Source organism: Protomyctophum parallelum (genome assembly GCF_964188405.1).
Source record: "Protomyctophum parallelum genome assembly, chromosome: 8".
Taxonomy (NCBI): Eukaryota; Metazoa; Chordata; class Actinopteri; order Myctophiformes; family Myctophidae; genus Protomyctophum; species Protomyctophum parallelum.
The window spans coordinates 38,624,490-38,642,963 of NC_139703.1; the positions used below are offsets into that span (position 1 = coordinate 38,624,490).

Consider the following 18,474-nt stretch of genomic DNA (forward strand, 5'->3'; position numbering starts at 1 on the left):
TTTGCGCTGTGGCACAGCTACAATGTGTCACCAGTCTCGGATACGGCTGCATATCGCTCCGATCAGATTTAATTCGGAGTACATCGTCTCTGCCCGAGAGAGACCAGATGGGAGCAGGAGGACGAACTCACTGCTGCCACCAGATGGCGGAGTCAGGTTAGCTATAGCCTACCATTGACCAATTTAGACAATGGTGTCAGGATAGCACAGCGACTGGGTGGTGAGTAGTATTGTCCGAAGCTCATGAACACAACATCTCCCCTGGCCGGCCAAGCTAGAGTAGAACATGAAACTTCCAGATCACAGCTGTCAGTCTAACAAATTACCATACCAACAAACCCCCCGCCCATTTCTCTGTCTGCTTGTCTCTCTTTCTACAGGACTGGCTCTCCTGCTGCACGTGCAGCTAGGTAAGACTTTGTCCACCTTGGTGTGATATACTCTCAATCGACAGAATAGAATGACAACAACAACAAAAAAAAACCTAACTGTGTCTCTTACACCTCGCAGGATCCTCCTACATCCTCTCCTGTTATTTCACCAACTGGGGACAGCATCGTACCGGTGCTGGGAAGTACATGCCCTCTGACATTGACCCGTGTCTCTGTGACCACCTCATCTATGCCTTCGCCGGAATGAAAGACAACATGATCACGACCCTCGAGGAGGACGATGAGCAGTTCTTTGCAGAGTTCCAGGCTCTCAAGAAACAGTGAGTACATGCTTTCGCACACATGCATATTGCACGCACAGAGAGAGAGAGAGAGAACTCATAGTGTTTTCTTTTCTATTTTGCAGGAACAGCAACCTGAAGACCCTGATGGCCATTGGTGGATGGGGCATGGGCGGCTGGCCGTGAGTATTTGATTAACAAGAGGATCAATTCCAGGAGATTCAGAAATCATGTGTAAAAGCATGATTCCTCGCTCTTTCTCTCTCTTTCTCTCTCTCTCCAGGTTCACACAAATGTCGTCCAGTTCCGCTAACCGTCAAACATTCATCGGCAGCACGATCAAGTTCCTGCGCCAGCACGGGTTTGATGGTCTGGACATTGACTGGGAGTTCCCCAACGGACCCACCAAGGAGACCTTCACTGTCCTGTGTCAGGTCAGGCTAAAGTAACACATACTTCATGTTGTTATGTCCCTGTCCAGCCTCAATTCTCTGTGTACATCTTATGGTGTACATATATGGTATTTAACGATTCTCTCAGGGATATACATCACTTACTGGGACTGTGTTTCGGTTTAATAAAAGCAGCTCTAAACTGTACGGACGTTCAGATTCAGATCATTCATCGTATTCACGTTATTCATCTTGCAAGAAATTGCTTTCTTATACACTTACGTTAAAACGGATTATTTGCTGACACAGATAGTAGAGTAGAAAGTAGCAGTCCGTGGGGGGAGTCAGCTGCTGGATTGACTATAGTCAAGGAGCTGTGGTTCCAATAAAATCAAATACATAATTAGGCATTCTAAAATTTGCTATTAAAAAGCCATCCTTACGAATAATACTGACCTCCTCATCTTTCTCCATCACCACCTCCTTGTCTCTCGCTCTGCAGGAGATGATGGCTGCCTTCGAGGCTGAAGGTAAGCAGACCAACCGTCCTCGTCTGATGCTCACCGCTGCCGTCTCTGGCGGAAAGGACACCATCGACAGATCATACCAGATTCCCCAGCTCGGAGCGTCAGTATAGATAAACACACAGACATGATTAACATACAAACACACCCATGTGAGGAACACCTCTTTAGAAAATAAACCTCCTGACGTCCTTTTGCACTGCAGTGTCCTGGACTACATCCATGTGATGACCTACGACTTTGAGTCGTTCAACACTCTGACAGAGAACAGCCCTCTGTTCAAGGATCCAGTTGACGAGATTTGGATGCGTAAATATTACAACGTGGTGAGTGAGGAGGTTCCATCTGTGTTATTGTGTGTGTAGCAGTAGTGGCTCAGAGCCTCTGCCTGATGACCAAAAGCCTAATATCTCCCCAGAATCAAGGTGAATTCCCCTGTAGGATAGCGGTTAAGATGTTGGCTTTCCACCGGGGAGACCTACTGTACAGGTTCGAATCCCGGGCGTAGCATACTGTATACTGTAATGTTTACGGTAAAGAGTGGCTGGTGATGCCATTGCCAGTATGATGAGTATAGATTTACAATGATTCCCTCTTCGCTATGACTTTGACTTGTTACCATCAGGCAGGATGCTTAGAGCAAAATTTGCGAAAAATAAGGGTTATAAGACTTTGTGCCGACTGCTGGGGACATTTTAAATAAGAAAATGTTTAAATAGTTGATGATCACTGTTGCTGTGTTATGTCTTATGTGACTGCATTCTATGTAGAATTTTAATGCGTTTGTGTATTCTATGTAATGTTTAAATTTTCCTTTTTATGTAAATTGAATGGACAATAAAGTTTATCTTTATATTTTATTGTCCATATAGGATTACGCTATGAACTACTGGAAGAGCCAGGGCGCCCCAGCGGAGAAGCTGCTGGTTGGATTCGCCACCTACGGCCACACCTACAAACTGGCCTCTCCTTCCAAGACTGCCATTGGTTCTCCCAACAGCGGATATGGACCTCCTGGTCAATTTACCAAGCAGACTGGGTTCTGGTCCTACTATGAGGTAGGGTTGCCATGGTGTGGAGACCTTCTTTTTTTTTTAATGTTTTTTTTGTGGCTTTCGCCTTTATTTTATATATTGTATGGAGGGACAGACAGTAGGCTGACAGGAAATGGGGGAGAGATATGGGGGGGAAAGACATGCAGTAAAGGCTGTTGGGATTGGGAGTCAAACCCGCGGCACACTGCCAGACTGGATTACCAGCCAAGGTGCCTGGACCGCTGAGCCATGGCCCAGGCTGTGGAGATTTTAATGAACTCATGTGACAACACAGGTGTTACCCGTAATATCAGATGTGCACGCATATATCGCATAGTATCTAGGCTTTTTTGAGGGCCGCTAGAGCCCCTCCTATGCCCTGCGTTGAGTGTTTGTGTAAACGCAAACATTGAGGACAAAAGTGTGTAAACGCAAACATTGAGGACAAAAGTGTGTAAACGCAGACATTGAGGACAAAAGTGTGTAAACGCAAACATTGAGGACAAAAGTGTGTAAACGCAAACATTGAAGACAGAAGTGTGTTAAAACACGAACATTGAAGACAGAAGTGTGTTAAAACACGAACATTGAAGACAGAAGTCTGTAAACGCAAACATTGAAGACAGAAGTGTGTTAAAACACGAACATTGAAGACAGAAGTGTGTAAACACGAACATTGAAGACAGAAGTGTGTAAACACAAACATTGAAGACAGAAGTGTGTTAAAACACGAACATTGAAGACAGAAGTGTGTTAAAACACGAACATTGAAGACAGAAGTGTGTAAACACAAACATTGAAGACAGAAGTGTGTTAAAACACGAACATTGAAGACAGAAGTGTGTTAAAACACAAACATTGAAGACAGAAGTGTGTTAAAACACAAACATTGAAGACAGAAGTGTGTTAAAACACAAACATTGAAGACAGAAGTCTGTAAACGCAAACATTGAAGACAGAAGTGTGTTAAAACACGAACATTGAAGACAGAAGTGTGTAAACACGAACATTGAAGACAGAAGTGTGTAAACACGAACATTGAAGACAGAAGTGTGTAAACACAAACATTGAAGACAGAAGTGTGTTAAAACACGAACATTGAAGACAGAAGTGTGTAAACACAAACATTGAAGACAGAAGTGTGTTAAAACACGAACATTGAAGACAGAAGTGTGTAAACACAAACATTGAAGACAGAAGTGTGTTAAAACACGAACATTGAAGACAGAAGTGTGTTAAAACACGAACATTGAAGACAGAAGTGTGTAAACACAAACATTGAAGACAGAAGTGTGTTAAAACACGAACATTGAAGACAGAAGTGTGTAAACACAAACATTGAAGACAGAAGTGTGTTAAAACACGAACATTGAAGACAGAAGTGTGTAAACACAAACATTGAAGACAGAAGTGTGTTAAAACACAAACATTGAAGACAGAAGTGTGTTAAAACACGAACATTGAAGACAGAAGTGTGTTAAAACACGAACATTGAAGACAGAAGTGTGTAAACACAAACATTGAAGACAGAAGTGTGTTAACACAAACTTTGAGGACAAAGGTGAGGATGCAAATTGTGATTGGCCGGAATGAGATGATGCATGACGATAAGACTGCCCTTTACTTCACACGGGTGTGATTTTTGATTGATTGATTGATTGATTGATTGATTGATTGATTGATTGATTGATTGATTGATTGATTGATATCTCAAATACTTTATTAGCAGGTTTGTTGACAGTACAGATACAGTCAAAGGTTATGCTAAAAGTATAACACAAAAAGCACTCTCTTGTAACCAATGCATCAGTAATTCACGAGTTTTAAATGTAGTCCTATACACCTGCCATGTTGGGGACCAACACAGGTGTTTCACTTTGTCTGATTGGCGTATATTAGAACATTAATTTGTTCTATTCTAAAAAGAGCAGATCTTTCATGTTTACCCTATTTTTATTCATACGTATTCATTCATTAATTCATTATTTAGGGTAGGGGATGATATTGCATTTATGAATACTTATTTCAGTTTTTTCCTCCACACTGATAAGGAAGCATGGGAGCACAAGAATTGTGCTGCCTGATTGATATGCTACACTACAGGCTGTATTGTACAGTACATGCATGTGAAGATAAAGAACCTGTACTTTATTTCAGATCTGTGACTTCATTAATAAAGGAGCCACTCAGGCGTGGGATGCCATTCAGGATGTGCCTTATTCCTACAACGCCCAGCTCTGGGTCGGATACGACAACGTCAAGAGCTACCAGATCAAGGTGCAAAATCAGTACTTAACATATTGTTCAGATTTGTATACCGTTTCCTGTCATACTAATATTGTTTTTTTACCCTCTTGGCCCGTCTACAGGTTGACTGGCTGAAGAAGAATGGTTTTGGTGGAGGTTTTGTCTGGAGTCTGGACATGGATGACTTCAGCGGCCAGTTCTGTCACGCAGGAAGATACCCGCTGATCAGTACCCTCAAGACTGGTCTGGGAGTCGGAGCTGGTAAAATGCTCTCTAATGCACACACACAAAACAGCACAATCTTTATTATTTCTACAGACTCCATCAGAGATACATTTACTGACATATATATATACTCTTTGTCATCTTTCATGCAGACTGCAAAGCTCGCCCACAACCTCCGACCCCAGTCACCAAGGCACCAGCTCCCCAGCCTCAACCCCAGCCCAAGCCCCAGCCCAAGCCCCAGCCCAATCCCCAGCCCAAACCACAGCCACAGCCCAAGCCACAGCCTAGTGGAGGTGGAGGTGGTGGAAGCAGCAGTGGAGGATCTGGATTCTGCGCTGGCAAGGCCGGCGGACTCTACCCAGACCCCACCGACAAGAACGCCTACTACCAGTGCGCTCAGGGACGTACCTACCAGCAGCACTGCGCTGCCGGCCTCGTGTTCGACACCAGCTGCAACTGCTGCAACTGGGCTTGAACGAGGTCACGGTTCCAGTTGGTCTTACTTCTTTAGGTGTATTTGAGCTGGGTAATCCATCCAAGACCATGCCGTCTTGTGGTGCATGCATGCAGGTCACTAATGGAAATAAAATTGAAATAGTAAAAAATGGTATTCAAAGAGGCTGGGAATCTCAAAGTCATTTTTATTATCTGACTTTTCCTCTCATTCAGTCGTTGTATGTTTTCACTTGAGTGCATGTGAGTCATTATTTACGAAAAGATCCAAACACGTTGTTCGTTGCAGTAGAACTGAGGAACACAGATAGGAAATCATCATCATCATCTTGCATATTATGCTCATGTCATAAAGCTGTGGCAGCCATTGATGTGGTTTGACATAACAAACTACAATTTCAAGTTCAAGTTTATTGGTCATTTAAAATAAACACACCTTATACAATGTATTCAGGGTTTTTTTTTGTTGACCAAAAGGGAGTGTTTGGCAGAAACCTCAGCTTATGATGCTAGCCCTTTTAATATTCAAAATAGCTATAAAAAGGATGACGATACAACAAAAAACAAAAACAAGACAGAAACAAAACAAGCATAACAAAACAAAAACAAGACGAAACAAAAACAAAACATACAAACAAACAAAAAACGGACAAAAAAAGGACAACAAAAACTAAAAAAAATCTGAGTATACAGCACAAAAACAAACATCACAACAAGGTCAGTGTAAAAGATCAAAACCTAATAAGCCACACGTGCACATACAGTGCATTGCATTGATAAGTCAGACATACATTTTGTTTAAAAACAATAAACCACAGATTTTTTTATTTAGAAGATGTTTGCATCTTGGAATGTGTCAAAACAAACAAATAAACATTACACCAAAATAAACTAACAAACAAACATAATGACAACCTTTATTTCACTTCTAATTGTCAACACATCCATGATTAATGTGGTTGGCCACAGCTAGGGCAGCCTCGGAGAGTTTTGTTTACATGGCAATCAGACTATTGTTATTGTCAGTTTATTGTATGTTTATAGAGTAACTTCTGACGTTATGTGGGTCTACGGTCTACGGTTTTCCATTGTTATGTCACCATGCTGGTGCTCAAGACAAATTTCAGTGCAAACTGCATCATATCATAAATCAATCTATGGGTCTATGGGTTATCAGGACAAAATTAGCAAAGGCAGTGGAAAATAACAAGTGCAACTCCTGAGTCCTGACCAAGCAAATGAATGAGGTGACTGACTGCTGATTCATCAGAATAATGAAGCCAGATCAAACATGGTTTACTGATATGGAGAGGAATGGACCGTATATATAAGAGGCTTCTGGCCTTCAGTTAGCTGTACTGAGGCAACATGGGCAAGCTTCTCATCTGCGTTGGTAAGCTGAACATTTGTTGCGTAGTACAAATTCTCACTTTGTTTTTGAAGGAGGAAATTAATGTCATGTTTTCCTTAATGAAACAACCAACCCCCTCCCTCGCTCCTTCCCTCTCTCTCTCCATATGGCTCTTTCTACAGGACTGGCTCTCCTGCTGCACGTGCAGCTAGGTAGGACCTTGTCTCCTTGGTTTGATATACTCTCAAACGCTAGAATAAAACAACAGCGACAAGACCTAACTGCGTCTCTCATTATCTTGCAGGATCAAACCAGGCCAAGCCACAGCCTCAACCCCAGCCTAGTGGAGGCGGTGGTGGAAGCTGGATACTGCGACACTGCGATGACAAGCCGGACGGCGGACCCTACCCCTTCGGTCCCTCCTACCCAGACCCCACCGACAAAACCCTCTACTACAAGTGCTCCCAGTGCACAATGTACTACCAGTGCGCTGCTGGCCTCGTGTTCGACACCAGCTGCAACTGCTGCAACAGGCCTTGAACGAGGTCACGGTTCCAGTTGGTCTTACTTCTTTAGGTGTATTTGAGCTGGGTAATCCATCCAAGACCATGCCGTCTTGTGGCGCATGCATGCAGGTCACTAATGGAAATAAAATTGAAATGGTAAAAATGGTATTCAAAGAGGCTGGGAATCTCAAAGTTATTTTTATTATCTGACTTTTCCTCTCATTCAGTCGTTTTCACTTGAGTGCATGTGAGTCATTATTTACGAAAAGATCCAAACACGTTGTTCGTTGCAGTAGAACTGAGGAACGCAGATAGGAAATCATCATCATCTTGCATATTATGCTCATGTCATAAAGCTGTGGCAGCCATTGATTTGATTTGTGTGGTTTGACATAAGAAACTACAATTAGATAGAGATAGATAGATTTTATTTCGTTCCATAAAAGGAAAAAAGGAGTACATACAGACGTACATACATTTATCCACTAGTAACTAGTGGTACCGAAAAGGTGAAGGCAGAAGCCGAGGCTTATTGCGCCTACCCTTATTTGAACATAACTCAAATTATACTAATCAAAGTATAAATAATAATAATAAAATAAAAACTATAAGGTTCTGGCCATTGATTCTGAGAAATCTAATAAATCTAAGCCGGGCTTAGATTTGGCCTATATTATGAAAAAGAAGACGACAAAACAAAAACAATAAAACAGACAAAAACAAATAGGAAGCACAAAACAAAAACAAAGATACCTAACATAAAATTACAAGGGTAAATCACAAGGGAACTAGGGAGAACTAATTGAGATTATACAGCACAAAAACAAACATCACAACAAGGTCAGTGTAAAAGATCAAAACCTAATAAGCCACACGTGCACATACAGTACATTGCAAGTCAGACATACAATTTGGTTAAAAACAATAAACCACCGATTGTTTTATTTAGAAGATGTTTGCATGTTGGAATGTGTCAAAACAAACAAATAAACATTACACCAAAACAAACAAACAACCATAATGACAACCTTTATTTCACTTCTAATTGTTGTCAACACATCCATGATTAATGTGGTTGGCCACAGCTAGGGCAGCCTCGGAGACCACAGGCGTTTTGTTTACATGGCTATCAGACTATTGTTTTTGTCGGTTTATTGTATGTTTCTAGAGTAACTTCTGACGTTATGTGGGTCTACAGAGTTTTCCATTGTTATGTCACCATGCTGGTGCTCAAGACAAATTTCAGTGCAAACTGCATCATATCATAAATCAATCTATGGGTCTATGGGTTATCAGGACAAAATTAGCAAAGGCAGTGGAAAATAACAAGTGCAACTCCTGAGTCCTGACCAAGCAAATTAATGAGGTGACTGACTGTTGATTCATCAGAATAATGAAGCCAGATCAAACATGGTTTACTGATATGGAGAGGAATGGACCGTATATATAAGAGGCTTCTGGCCTTCAGTTAGCTGTACTGAGGCAACATGGGCAAGCTTCTCATCTGCGTTGGTAAGCTGAACATTTGTTGCGTAGTACAAATTCTCACTTTGTTTTTGAAGGAGGAAATTAATGTCATGTTTTCCTTAATGAAACAACCAACCCCCTCCCTCGCTCCTTCCCTCTCTCTCTCCATATGGCTCTTTCTACAGGACTGGCTCTCCTGCTGCACGTGCAGCTAGGTAGGACCTTGTCTCCTTGGTTTGATATACTCTCAAACGCTAGAATAAAACAACAGCGACAAGACCTAACTGCGTCTCTCATTATCTTGCAGGATCAAACCAGGCCAAGCCACAGCCTCAACCCCAGCCTATTGGAGGCGGTGGTGGAAGCAGCAGTGCTAACACTGCTACTGGATACTGCGATGACAAGCCGGACGGCGGACCCTACCCCTTCGGTCCCTCCTACCCAGACCCCACCGACAAAACCCTCTACTACAAGTGCTCCCAGTGCACAATGGTCTACCAGTGCGCTGCTGGCCTCGTGTTCGACACCAGCTGCAACTGCTGCAACAGGCCTTGAACGAGGTCACGGTTCCAGTTGGTCTTACTTCTTTAGGTGTATTTGAGCTGGGTAATCCATCCAAGACCATGCCGTCTTGTGGCGCATGCATGCAGGTCACTAATGGAAATAAAATTGAAATGGTAAAAATGGTATTCAAAGAGGCTGGGAATCTCAAAGTTATTTTTATTATCTGACTTTTCCTCTCATTCAGTCGTTTTCACTTGAGTGCATGTGAGTCATTATTTACGAAAAGATCCAAACACGTTGTTCGTTGCAGTAGAACTGAGGAACGCAGATAGGAAATCATCATCATCTTGCATATTATGCTCATGTCATAAAGCTGTGGCAGCCATTGATTTGATTTGTGTGGTTTGACATAAGAAACTACAATTAGATAGAGATAGATAGATTTTATTTCGTTCCATAAAAGGAAAAAAGGAGTACATACAGACGTACATACATTTATCCACTAGTAACTAGTGGTACCGAAAAGGTGAAGGCAGAAGCCGAGGCTTATTGCGCCTACCCTTATTTGAACATAACTCAAATTATACTAATCAAAGTATAAATAAATAATAATAATAAAATAAAAACTATAAGGTTCTGGCCATTGATTCTGAGAAATCTAATAAATCTAAGCCGGGCTTAGATTTGGCCTATATTATGAAAAAGAAGACGACAAAACAAAAACAATAAAACAGACAAAAACAAATAGGAAGCACAAAACAAAAACAAAGATACCTAACATAAAATTACAAGGGTAAATCACAAGGGAACTAGGGAGAACTAATTGAGAGTATACAGCACAAAAACAAACATCACAACAAGGTCAGTGTAAAAGATCAAAACCTAATAAGCCACACGTGCACATACAGTACATTGCAAGTCAGACATACAATTTGGTTAAAAACAATAAACCACAGATTGTTTTATTTAGAAGATGTTTGCATGTTGGAATGTGTCAAAACAAACAAATAAACATTACACCAAAACAAACAAACAACCATAATGACAACCTTTATTTCACTTCTAATTGTTGTCAACACATCCATGATTAATGTGGTTGGCCACAGCTAGGGCAGCCTCGGAGACCACAGGCGTTTTGTTTACATGGCTATCAGACTATTGTTTTTGTCGGTTTATTGTATGTTTCTAGAGTAACTTCTGACGTTATGTGGGTCTACAGAGTTTTCCATTGTTATGTCACCATGCTGGTGCTCAAGACAAATTTCAGTGCAAACTGCATCATATCATATATCAATCTATGGGTTATCAGGACAAAATTAGCAAAGGCAGTGGAAAATAACAAGTGCAACTCCTGAGTCCTGACCAAGCAAATGCATGAGGTGACTGACTGCTGATTCATCAGAATAAGAAATCCAGATCAAACATGGAGTTACTGATATGGAGAGGAATGGACCGTATATAAGAGGCTTCTGGCCTTCAGTTAGCTGTACTGAGGCAACATGGGCAAGCTTCTCATCTGCGGTAAGCTGAGACATTGTTGCGTAGTAAACATTCTCACTTTGTTTTTGAAGGACGAAATAAATTTCATATTTTCCTTAATGAAACAACCCCCTCCCTCCCTCCCTCTCTCTCTCCATATGGCTCTTTCTACAGGGCTGGCTTTCCTGCTGCACATGCAGCTAGGTAGGACTTTGTCTCCTTGGTTTGATACTCTCAAACGCTAGAATAAAACAACAGCGACAAGACCTAACTGCGTCTCTCATTATCTTGCAGGATCCTCCCACATCCTGTCCTGTTATTTCACCAACTGGGCACAGCACCGTCCCGGTAGAGGGAGTATGACGCCCAAGGACATCGACCCGTGTCTCTGTGACCACCTCATCTACGCCTTCGCCGGAATGAAGAACAACATGATCACGACCACGGAGAAGAACGATGAGCAGTTCTATGCAGAGTTCCAGGCTCTCAAGAACCAGTGAGTACATACCGTATGCTTACGCACGCACACACGCATGCACAGAGAGGAGTGTGAACTCATAGTGTTTTCTGTCCTGCAGGAACAGTAACCTGAAGACCCTGCTGGCCATTGGTGGATGGGGCATGGGCACCTGGCCGTGAGTATTGAACAAGAGGATGAAATCCAGGAAATTAAGCAATGGGTCAAAGCGCTCTTATGACCCCTCTCTCTCTCTCTCCAGGTTCACACAAATGGTGACCAGTCCCGCTAACCGCCAGACGTTCATCGGCAGTGTGATCAAGTTTCTGCGTCAGTACCAGTTCGATGGCCTGGACATCGACTGGGAGTACCCCAACGGACCCACCAAGGATCTCTTCACTGTCCTGTGTCAGGTCAGCCTTCTAGCACGCCAATAAGCCTAAATGCACTTCATGTTGTTATGTTATGACCCTGTCCAGCCTTGTCTGTGTACATCTTGTAATATGTAATTATTCTCTCAGGGATACATGAGAATAGATTGCTAAACAGGTACATAGTGTTGCCTAAATATTTCAACAATATACATCGAGATCAATAAGGCCATCCTTAATCGGCCTCATAGCTTCATACTTCCTCCTGTCTCTCTGCAGGAGGCGGTGTCTGCCTTCGAGGCTGAAGGTAAGCAGACCAACCGTCCTCGTCTGATGCTCACCGCTGCCGTCTCTGGCGGAAAGGACACCATCGACAAAGCATACCAGATTCCCCAGCTCGGAGCGTCAGTATAGATAACACACAAGACATTAATTAAGAACATATAATGGGATTAACCATAGCCTACAAACACACCCATAGGGGAACACCTCTTTAGATAGAAACCAGTAAAACCCTGACTCCTGACGTCCTTTTGCACAGTGTCCTGGACTACTTCCATGTGATGACCTACGACTACGAGGCTTCCAACACCCTCACAGAGAACAGCCCTCTGTTCAGTGACCCGGTTGACATGGTTTGGATGCGTAAATATTACAACGTGGTGAGTGAGGAGGTTCCATGCATCTGTACTTTTGCGCATGTGTGTTGTTGTGTACGTGTAGCATTAGTGCCTGATTACCAAAAGCCTAATATCTCGAGCAAATTGGAATTCCCCGTTAGTTAGCTATTAGCGGTTGAGAAGTTGGCTTTCCACACGGGAGACCAGGGTTCGAATTCCGGGCGTTACAAATGGTGCCATGACTCGGACCGGGTGTCCCGGTGGGAGGCTGTCAAAAGGGGGGAGTGTATCTGTAGTGGCTCAGCGCTAGCCTGGATCCAGACCATAGACCAAAAGCCAACCAAACCAAGGGGGAATTACCCTTTCGGCTAGTAGTGGTTAAGATGTTGGCTTTCCACACAGGAGACCCATGCTCGAATCCTGGGGCGTTGCATAATATGCATGAATGTGTGTTTATGGTAAAGAGGTCCTTGTCCATATAGGACTATGCTATGAACTACTGGAAGAGCCAGGGCGCCCCGGCTGAGAAGCTGCTGGTTGGTTTCGCCACCTACGGCCACACCTTCGGGGTGGGTTCTGACACTGCTATTGGTGCTGCCAACAACGGACCGGGACCCGCTGGACCCTTTACCAAGCAGACTGGATTCTGGTCCTACTATGAGGTAGGCCTATAGGGTCAACATGGTGTGGTGATTGTCCTAACATTTAATAAACTAGTATATGTGCTGCCTGATATGCTACAGGCTGTACAGTACATGCGTGTGAAGATAAAAGCACCTTGAACACTAAACGTGAACCTGTACTTTATTCCAGATCTGTGACTTCATTAATATAGGAGCGACCCAGGCCTGGGATTCCATCCAGGATGTGCCTTATTCCTACAACGGCCAATACTGGGTCGGATACGACGACCCCAAGAGCTACCAGATCAAGGTGCAAAATCAGTATTTAACATTATTTGTTCAGATTTGTATTTTGTAGCCAGCCCACTGTCTTATTACTGTTTCCTGACATGGTTATTTTGTTTTTTCCCTCTCTACAGGTTGACTGGCTGAAGAAGAATGGTTTCGGTGGAGGTTTTGTCTGGAGTCTGGACATGGACGACTTCAGCGGAACCTTCTGTCACGCTGGAAGATACCCTCTGATCAGCACCCTCAAGACTGGCCTGGGAGTTGGAGCTGGTAACATTATGCTCTCTAATACACACACACAAAAAAGCATTTGTTATTATTTCTACAGACTCCATCAGAGAAACATTTACTGGCATATATATACTCTTTTTCATCTTTCATGCAGACTGCAAAGCTCGCCCACAACCTCCGACCCCAGTCACCAAGGCACCGGCTCCCCAGCCTCAACCCCAGCCCAAGCCCCAGCCCAAACCACAGCCCAAACCACAGCCACAGCCCAGTGGAGGTGGTGGAGGTGGTGGAAGCAGCAGCGGAGGATCTGGATTCTGCGCCAGCAAGGCCGGCGGACTCTACCCAGATCCCACCGACAAGAACGCTTACTACAACTGTGCCCAGGGACGTACCTACAAAGAGAACTGCGCTGCCGGCCTCGTGTTCGACACCAGCTGCAGCTGCTGCAACTGGGCTTGAACGAGGTTTCACTTTATCTTTAGTTGTTCTTTAGGTGTATTATTGGAGCTTATTGCTGTAAACAGTCAGTTAATCAAACACCACGCTGTCTCGTGATGATGGAAATAAAATAAACCATGGGATTAAAAAACAACCAGGACTTTCTAAGTTATTTATTTTCATCTGCCTTTTCCTAATGAGTGTTATTCAATTTCGAAAAGATCATCAGAGCGCAGAATATTGTTTTAAAACATGGGTAGCATGTGATGCACAGTCCAGCCAAGCCTATGGGTATTCATATTCCGTAGGCGTGGGACGATAAGGGTTCCGCAGGATACAATATCTGTGGCGATTTTAGGCCCTCGATTATGGTAATATCACGATATTTTGATATATTGCGATTGCAAGAGATTTCAGCAATGATATACTGTATCACCATATCTGTAACTGAAAATGACAAAATCACCATAAAAGTCAAAAATCTGGAATCATGTATTTATTCCAAACGCTTACAAGATTTCTTGTGTCACAAACAAAAGTGCATGAATCTTGCTTCCAAAAAGTAAAACACTGACTGCAACTTTACAACTTGTCCACAACTTGTCTGTCCACAACAATGGGTAGCCTACTACTACTAGGCTACTACAAGTACTAACTAATCAATAATCAATATCACGATATTGGGAGGATGATACAATAATGTGGCGATATATATATATATTGTCCCACCCCTAATATGCAGGTGTAACGCAGGACAATCCCCTGGGGAAACACCTGAAAAACATCAGGGCATGGTACTAGATAATAGCTGAAGGTATCGAGTATGACATTTAAAGGGACACTTCACCCTTTTTGCAAAAGAATATATGTCAATGACGTTTAGAAGCTTTAGAACACTTTCCTGTGGGTCTTTATGTATGTAATAATGTGGTTTTAGATATTTTAGATTGTAGCAGTGAGCCCGGTGTCTCTGATGTCATGGCCACTGGGCTCACTTCCTTCCTGGACTACATGCTGTCTCACTAAGACAGCTCTCCCCCTATCCACAAGGAGGAGCAGTGCACCAAAGAATGATGGGAATTGTAGTCCAGGAAGGTAGTGAGACCAGTGTCCATGACATCAGAGACACTGTGCTCACTGCTACAATCTAAAATATCTAAAACCACATATTACACACATAAAGACCCCCAGGAAAGTGTTCTAAAGCTTCTAAACGTCATTAACATGTATTTTTTTGCAAAAAGGGTGAAGTGTCCCTTTAAATAGCTATGGTCAAATTGACCCCTATCATAAAAGATAACATGAGAACATTAATAGGTAAATATAATACAATAGGTATATACTGTAATGTATGATGGGGTACATACTGTATTCACTTAGTCAACTAAAAGAGTAAAACCGCAATGGAATCAAAGCCCTGTCCATTGAATGCTGTAAAACATGTCATGAAAGTTATGCAAATATCAATGCAATACACATACATATAATTGTAGTGCTGTACCCTGCCCTTTTATTATTCTTTCTAATTATTTGTTCGGACCAAAACATTTGTTTATTGTCATGATTTGTCAACTCTGTTGTATAATTCAAACTGAATGAAACATTCATTAAATAATCACTGTAACCAATTTAAAATAATAATAATAATTTGTATTATTAATTAATAATGAATAATAAATGACCTGCCATAAAATAGCCCTTAAAAACCCCCAGGGGGCACGGTGGCACAGTTGGTAGTGCTGTCGCCTCACAGCTAGAAGGTCCTGGGTTCGATTCCCGCTGGGGACGCTGTGGGCACTGGCGGCGTGTTCCCTCCTCCGCGTCATCAGTGCCCATACCCGAGGCGGGGGTTGGCGATAGGGCCTTTCTGTGTGGAGTTTGCATGTTCTCCCTGTGTCCCCTAGGGTAGATACCCTCACAAAAACATTCAGTATAATCCTGGTCTCTAAACTGCCTCCCCTGGCCAGCCGGGGCGCCTGATGGAGGGGAAAGGAACTGGTCGGAATAACGTGTCCCTTCCACGCGCTACGTCCGGCCGGGGAAATTCCCCTCTGTCAGGTGAAAAGAAGCAGCTTGGACTCCTCATGCATAGAAGGAGGCATGAGGTCAGTCCGCTGCCCCCCCAGGTTGGCAGAGGAAGTGTAGCGCCCAGGATTACATTAGATAATTGGCACTGGGTGAAAAGAAAACTGGGTTACAAAATCGTGGGATAAAAAAAAAAAAAAAAAAACAGGGTGTAAAGGGGGTAAATCTGCAACATCGGAGTTGGAACCAATTGGGTCTCCATTGACCCGCTGAGCGCTGTTCAGAGGCGGGGCAATGGGGCTCAAGAGGTTTTAATACCAGATCAATACATTCTGTAGGGTTTTTTTTTTCATTGGACACTGGATGTTCTAACTGTGGTTTTCCAGAGTGACGCAGATCTTCCCTGGTAACATCTTCAGAGACTGATCATCATTAAAGATGAATGGAAACAGTGTGAGGTTGAAGGTGTGTGTGAAGGTGTGTAGGTGTGTGTTAGAATCAGGATCATAGAAGGACAGCTGTCCTCTGTCCCAGTCCAGCTGGACTCTGACCCTCCGGGCTTTCTCATTCACTGAGATAACGGTACTGCTCTGATAGTCATCAGACTCTGATGAGGACCATGGGTACTGGTAGATTGCTTTGTATTCATCCGAATAGAAGTTTATAAACCAGTATCCTCCCATTATGTCTCCAGACTCATCACACACACCTACTTCCCAGTTTTCACTGTCTCCAACCTCAACATCCCAGCTGTGAGACCCTGAGTTGAAGCCCTCAGAACCCTGGACACCGCACGTGCCAGACCTCTTGTAGAGTCCAGGTAGCTGCTGGTCTTCTTCTCCACGTCTCGCGCTGGTCAGATCACCGGACAGCGTGAGGTATGGACCAGCAGTGTTGGGGTCCAGGACGACAGGAGAGTAGGAGACAATGTCTTTCATCTTGTCCCAGACTCTGAAGGTCAGGTTCTTCAGGTGTTTGGCCTGGTCTATCAGCATGGACGGCGGTAGGTCTTGCAGGGTGAGCTGGACTCCCTCCATGGTGGTCTTGTAGTTGTGCAGGAATGAGACGTGGTCGTCGGCTCTCAGCCGGTCCTCGGCAGCTTGGATTGCGTCGGAGAGGGTTTCCATGTCTCTGCTAAGAGCCTCAATACTCTCCTTCATCTGCTGGCTCTTCTGAGCCTCTTCCTCCCGCAGAGCGGCCATCCTGGCCTCCTCCTCCTTCTTAAGGAACTGACGGAGATTCTCAAACTGTTCCTTGATCTGCGTCTCTGTGTTCCTGGCCTGAACCTTGATGTGATTCTCTGTCATGTCGAAATCTGTTTTAACATAACCATACCAAATCAGGTCCTGCTTTAAATCCTCCAGGGATTCCTGGACCTTCTGTTCCATCGGTCCTTGTAACATCTTCAGATACATACCATCATCAGCAGCATTATAATCACCATTATAAATGCATGGAAAGAGTGTGATGTTGAAGGTGTGTGTGAAGGTGTGCAGGCGTGTCTTAGAATCGGGATCGGAGAAGGACAGCTGTCCTCTGTCCCAGTCCAGCTGGACTCTGATCCTCCGTGCTTTCTCATTCACCGAGAGAACAGTCCGATCTTCGAAACTCTCAGGTTCTGATATGCCCTCGTCGTCCGAGACCGGTGTCTCCTCATCCTCGTCGGATCTAAGCTGTGTTGAGTACACAGCTCTGTATTCATCCTCGTGGAACTCTAGGAACCAGGATTCACGCCCTGAGACACACACACCTACCGACCAGCGTTGGTTGTGTCCGACGTGAACGTCCCAGCTGTGATACCCTGACTTGAATCCCTTGGAACCCAGGACGTCACCGGAACGGATGACTTGCCAACCGCGGGAATCGCGGGACAGGTGAAACTCGCGGCCGGTCATCAGCTCCTCTTCCTGGACATCAGTCAAACTTGAAGCCATTTTGTCTGCCCCGGTCGGTCACACACCTGGTCTGGAATGTTCTCTGAGTTACACCAGAGAGGAATACTACAAAAGAGTAGATGTAGATCTGGGTCTTTGGGTGGTTCTTGGAGGGCTGTAGATGTAGATCTGGGTTCTGGAGGGCTGTAGATGTAGATCTGGGTCTTTGGGTGCGGTTCTGGAGGGCTGTAGATGTAGATCTGGGTCTTTGGGGGGTTCTGGAGGGTTGTAGATGTTGATCTGGGTCTTTGGGGGGTTCTGGAGGGCTGTAGATGTAGATCTGGGTCTTTGGGTGGTTCTGGAGGGCTGTAGATGTTGATCTGGGTCTTTGGGGGGTTCTGGAGGGCTGTAGATGTAGATCTGGGTCTTTGGGGGGTTCTGGAGGGCTGTAGATGTAGATCTGGGTCTTTGGGGGGTTCTGGAGGGCTGTAGATGTAGATCTGGGTCTTTTGGGGGTTCTGGAGGGCTGTAGATGTAGATCAGGGTCTTTGGGGGGTTCTGGAGGGCTGTAGATGTTGATCTGGGTCTTTGGGGGGTTCTGGAGGGCTGTAGATGTTGATCTGGGTCTTTGGGGGGTCCTGGAGGGCTGTAGATGTAGATCTGGGTCTTTGGGGGGTCCTGCAGGGCTG

At 44.0% G+C, this 18,474-nt stretch overlaps 3 protein-coding genes across 3 annotated transcripts in view; all 3 read left to right on the forward strand.

The window, feature by feature from the left end:
- The window catches only part of LOC310863635 (acidic mammalian chitinase-like), a 34,757-nt gene extending 20,810 nt beyond the window's left edge, over positions 1-13,947 (forward strand). Inside the window, exon 19 of the mRNA XM_083772112.1 lies at positions 13,753-13,947. Within this exon, the coding sequence (XP_083628238.1) occupies positions 13,753-13,907 (155 nt within the window). The 3' untranslated portion in view covers positions 13,908-13,947. The remainder of the gene's footprint in view (positions 1-13,752) is intronic.
- LOC310863723 (acidic mammalian chitinase-like) lies at positions 287-5,683 on the forward strand (the record flags this gene model as incomplete). Its single annotated transcript, XM_083772218.1, has 11 exons — positions 287-410; positions 511-712; positions 799-855; positions 957-1,107; positions 1,568-1,692; positions 1,795-1,915; positions 2,462-2,647; positions 4,781-4,900; positions 4,993-5,131; positions 5,248-5,385; positions 5,419-5,683. 11 exons carry the CDS (start codon positions 287-289, stop codon positions 5,571-5,573), a joined length of 1,518 nt encoding a protein of 505 aa, XP_083628344.1. The 3' UTR covers positions 5,574-5,683.
- LOC310863724 (acidic mammalian chitinase-like) lies at positions 8,921-13,748 on the forward strand (the record flags this gene model as incomplete). The annotated part of the gene is made up of 10 exons (XM_083772219.1): positions 8,921-9,090; positions 11,153-11,354; positions 11,437-11,493; positions 11,578-11,728; positions 11,966-12,090; positions 12,228-12,348; positions 12,789-12,968; positions 13,120-13,239; positions 13,349-13,487; positions 13,603-13,748. Coding segments are annotated over exons 1-10 (1,287 nt in total), but the record flags the coding sequence as incomplete, so codon positions are not given.
- Positions 13,948-18,474: the final 4,527 nt, after the last annotated feature.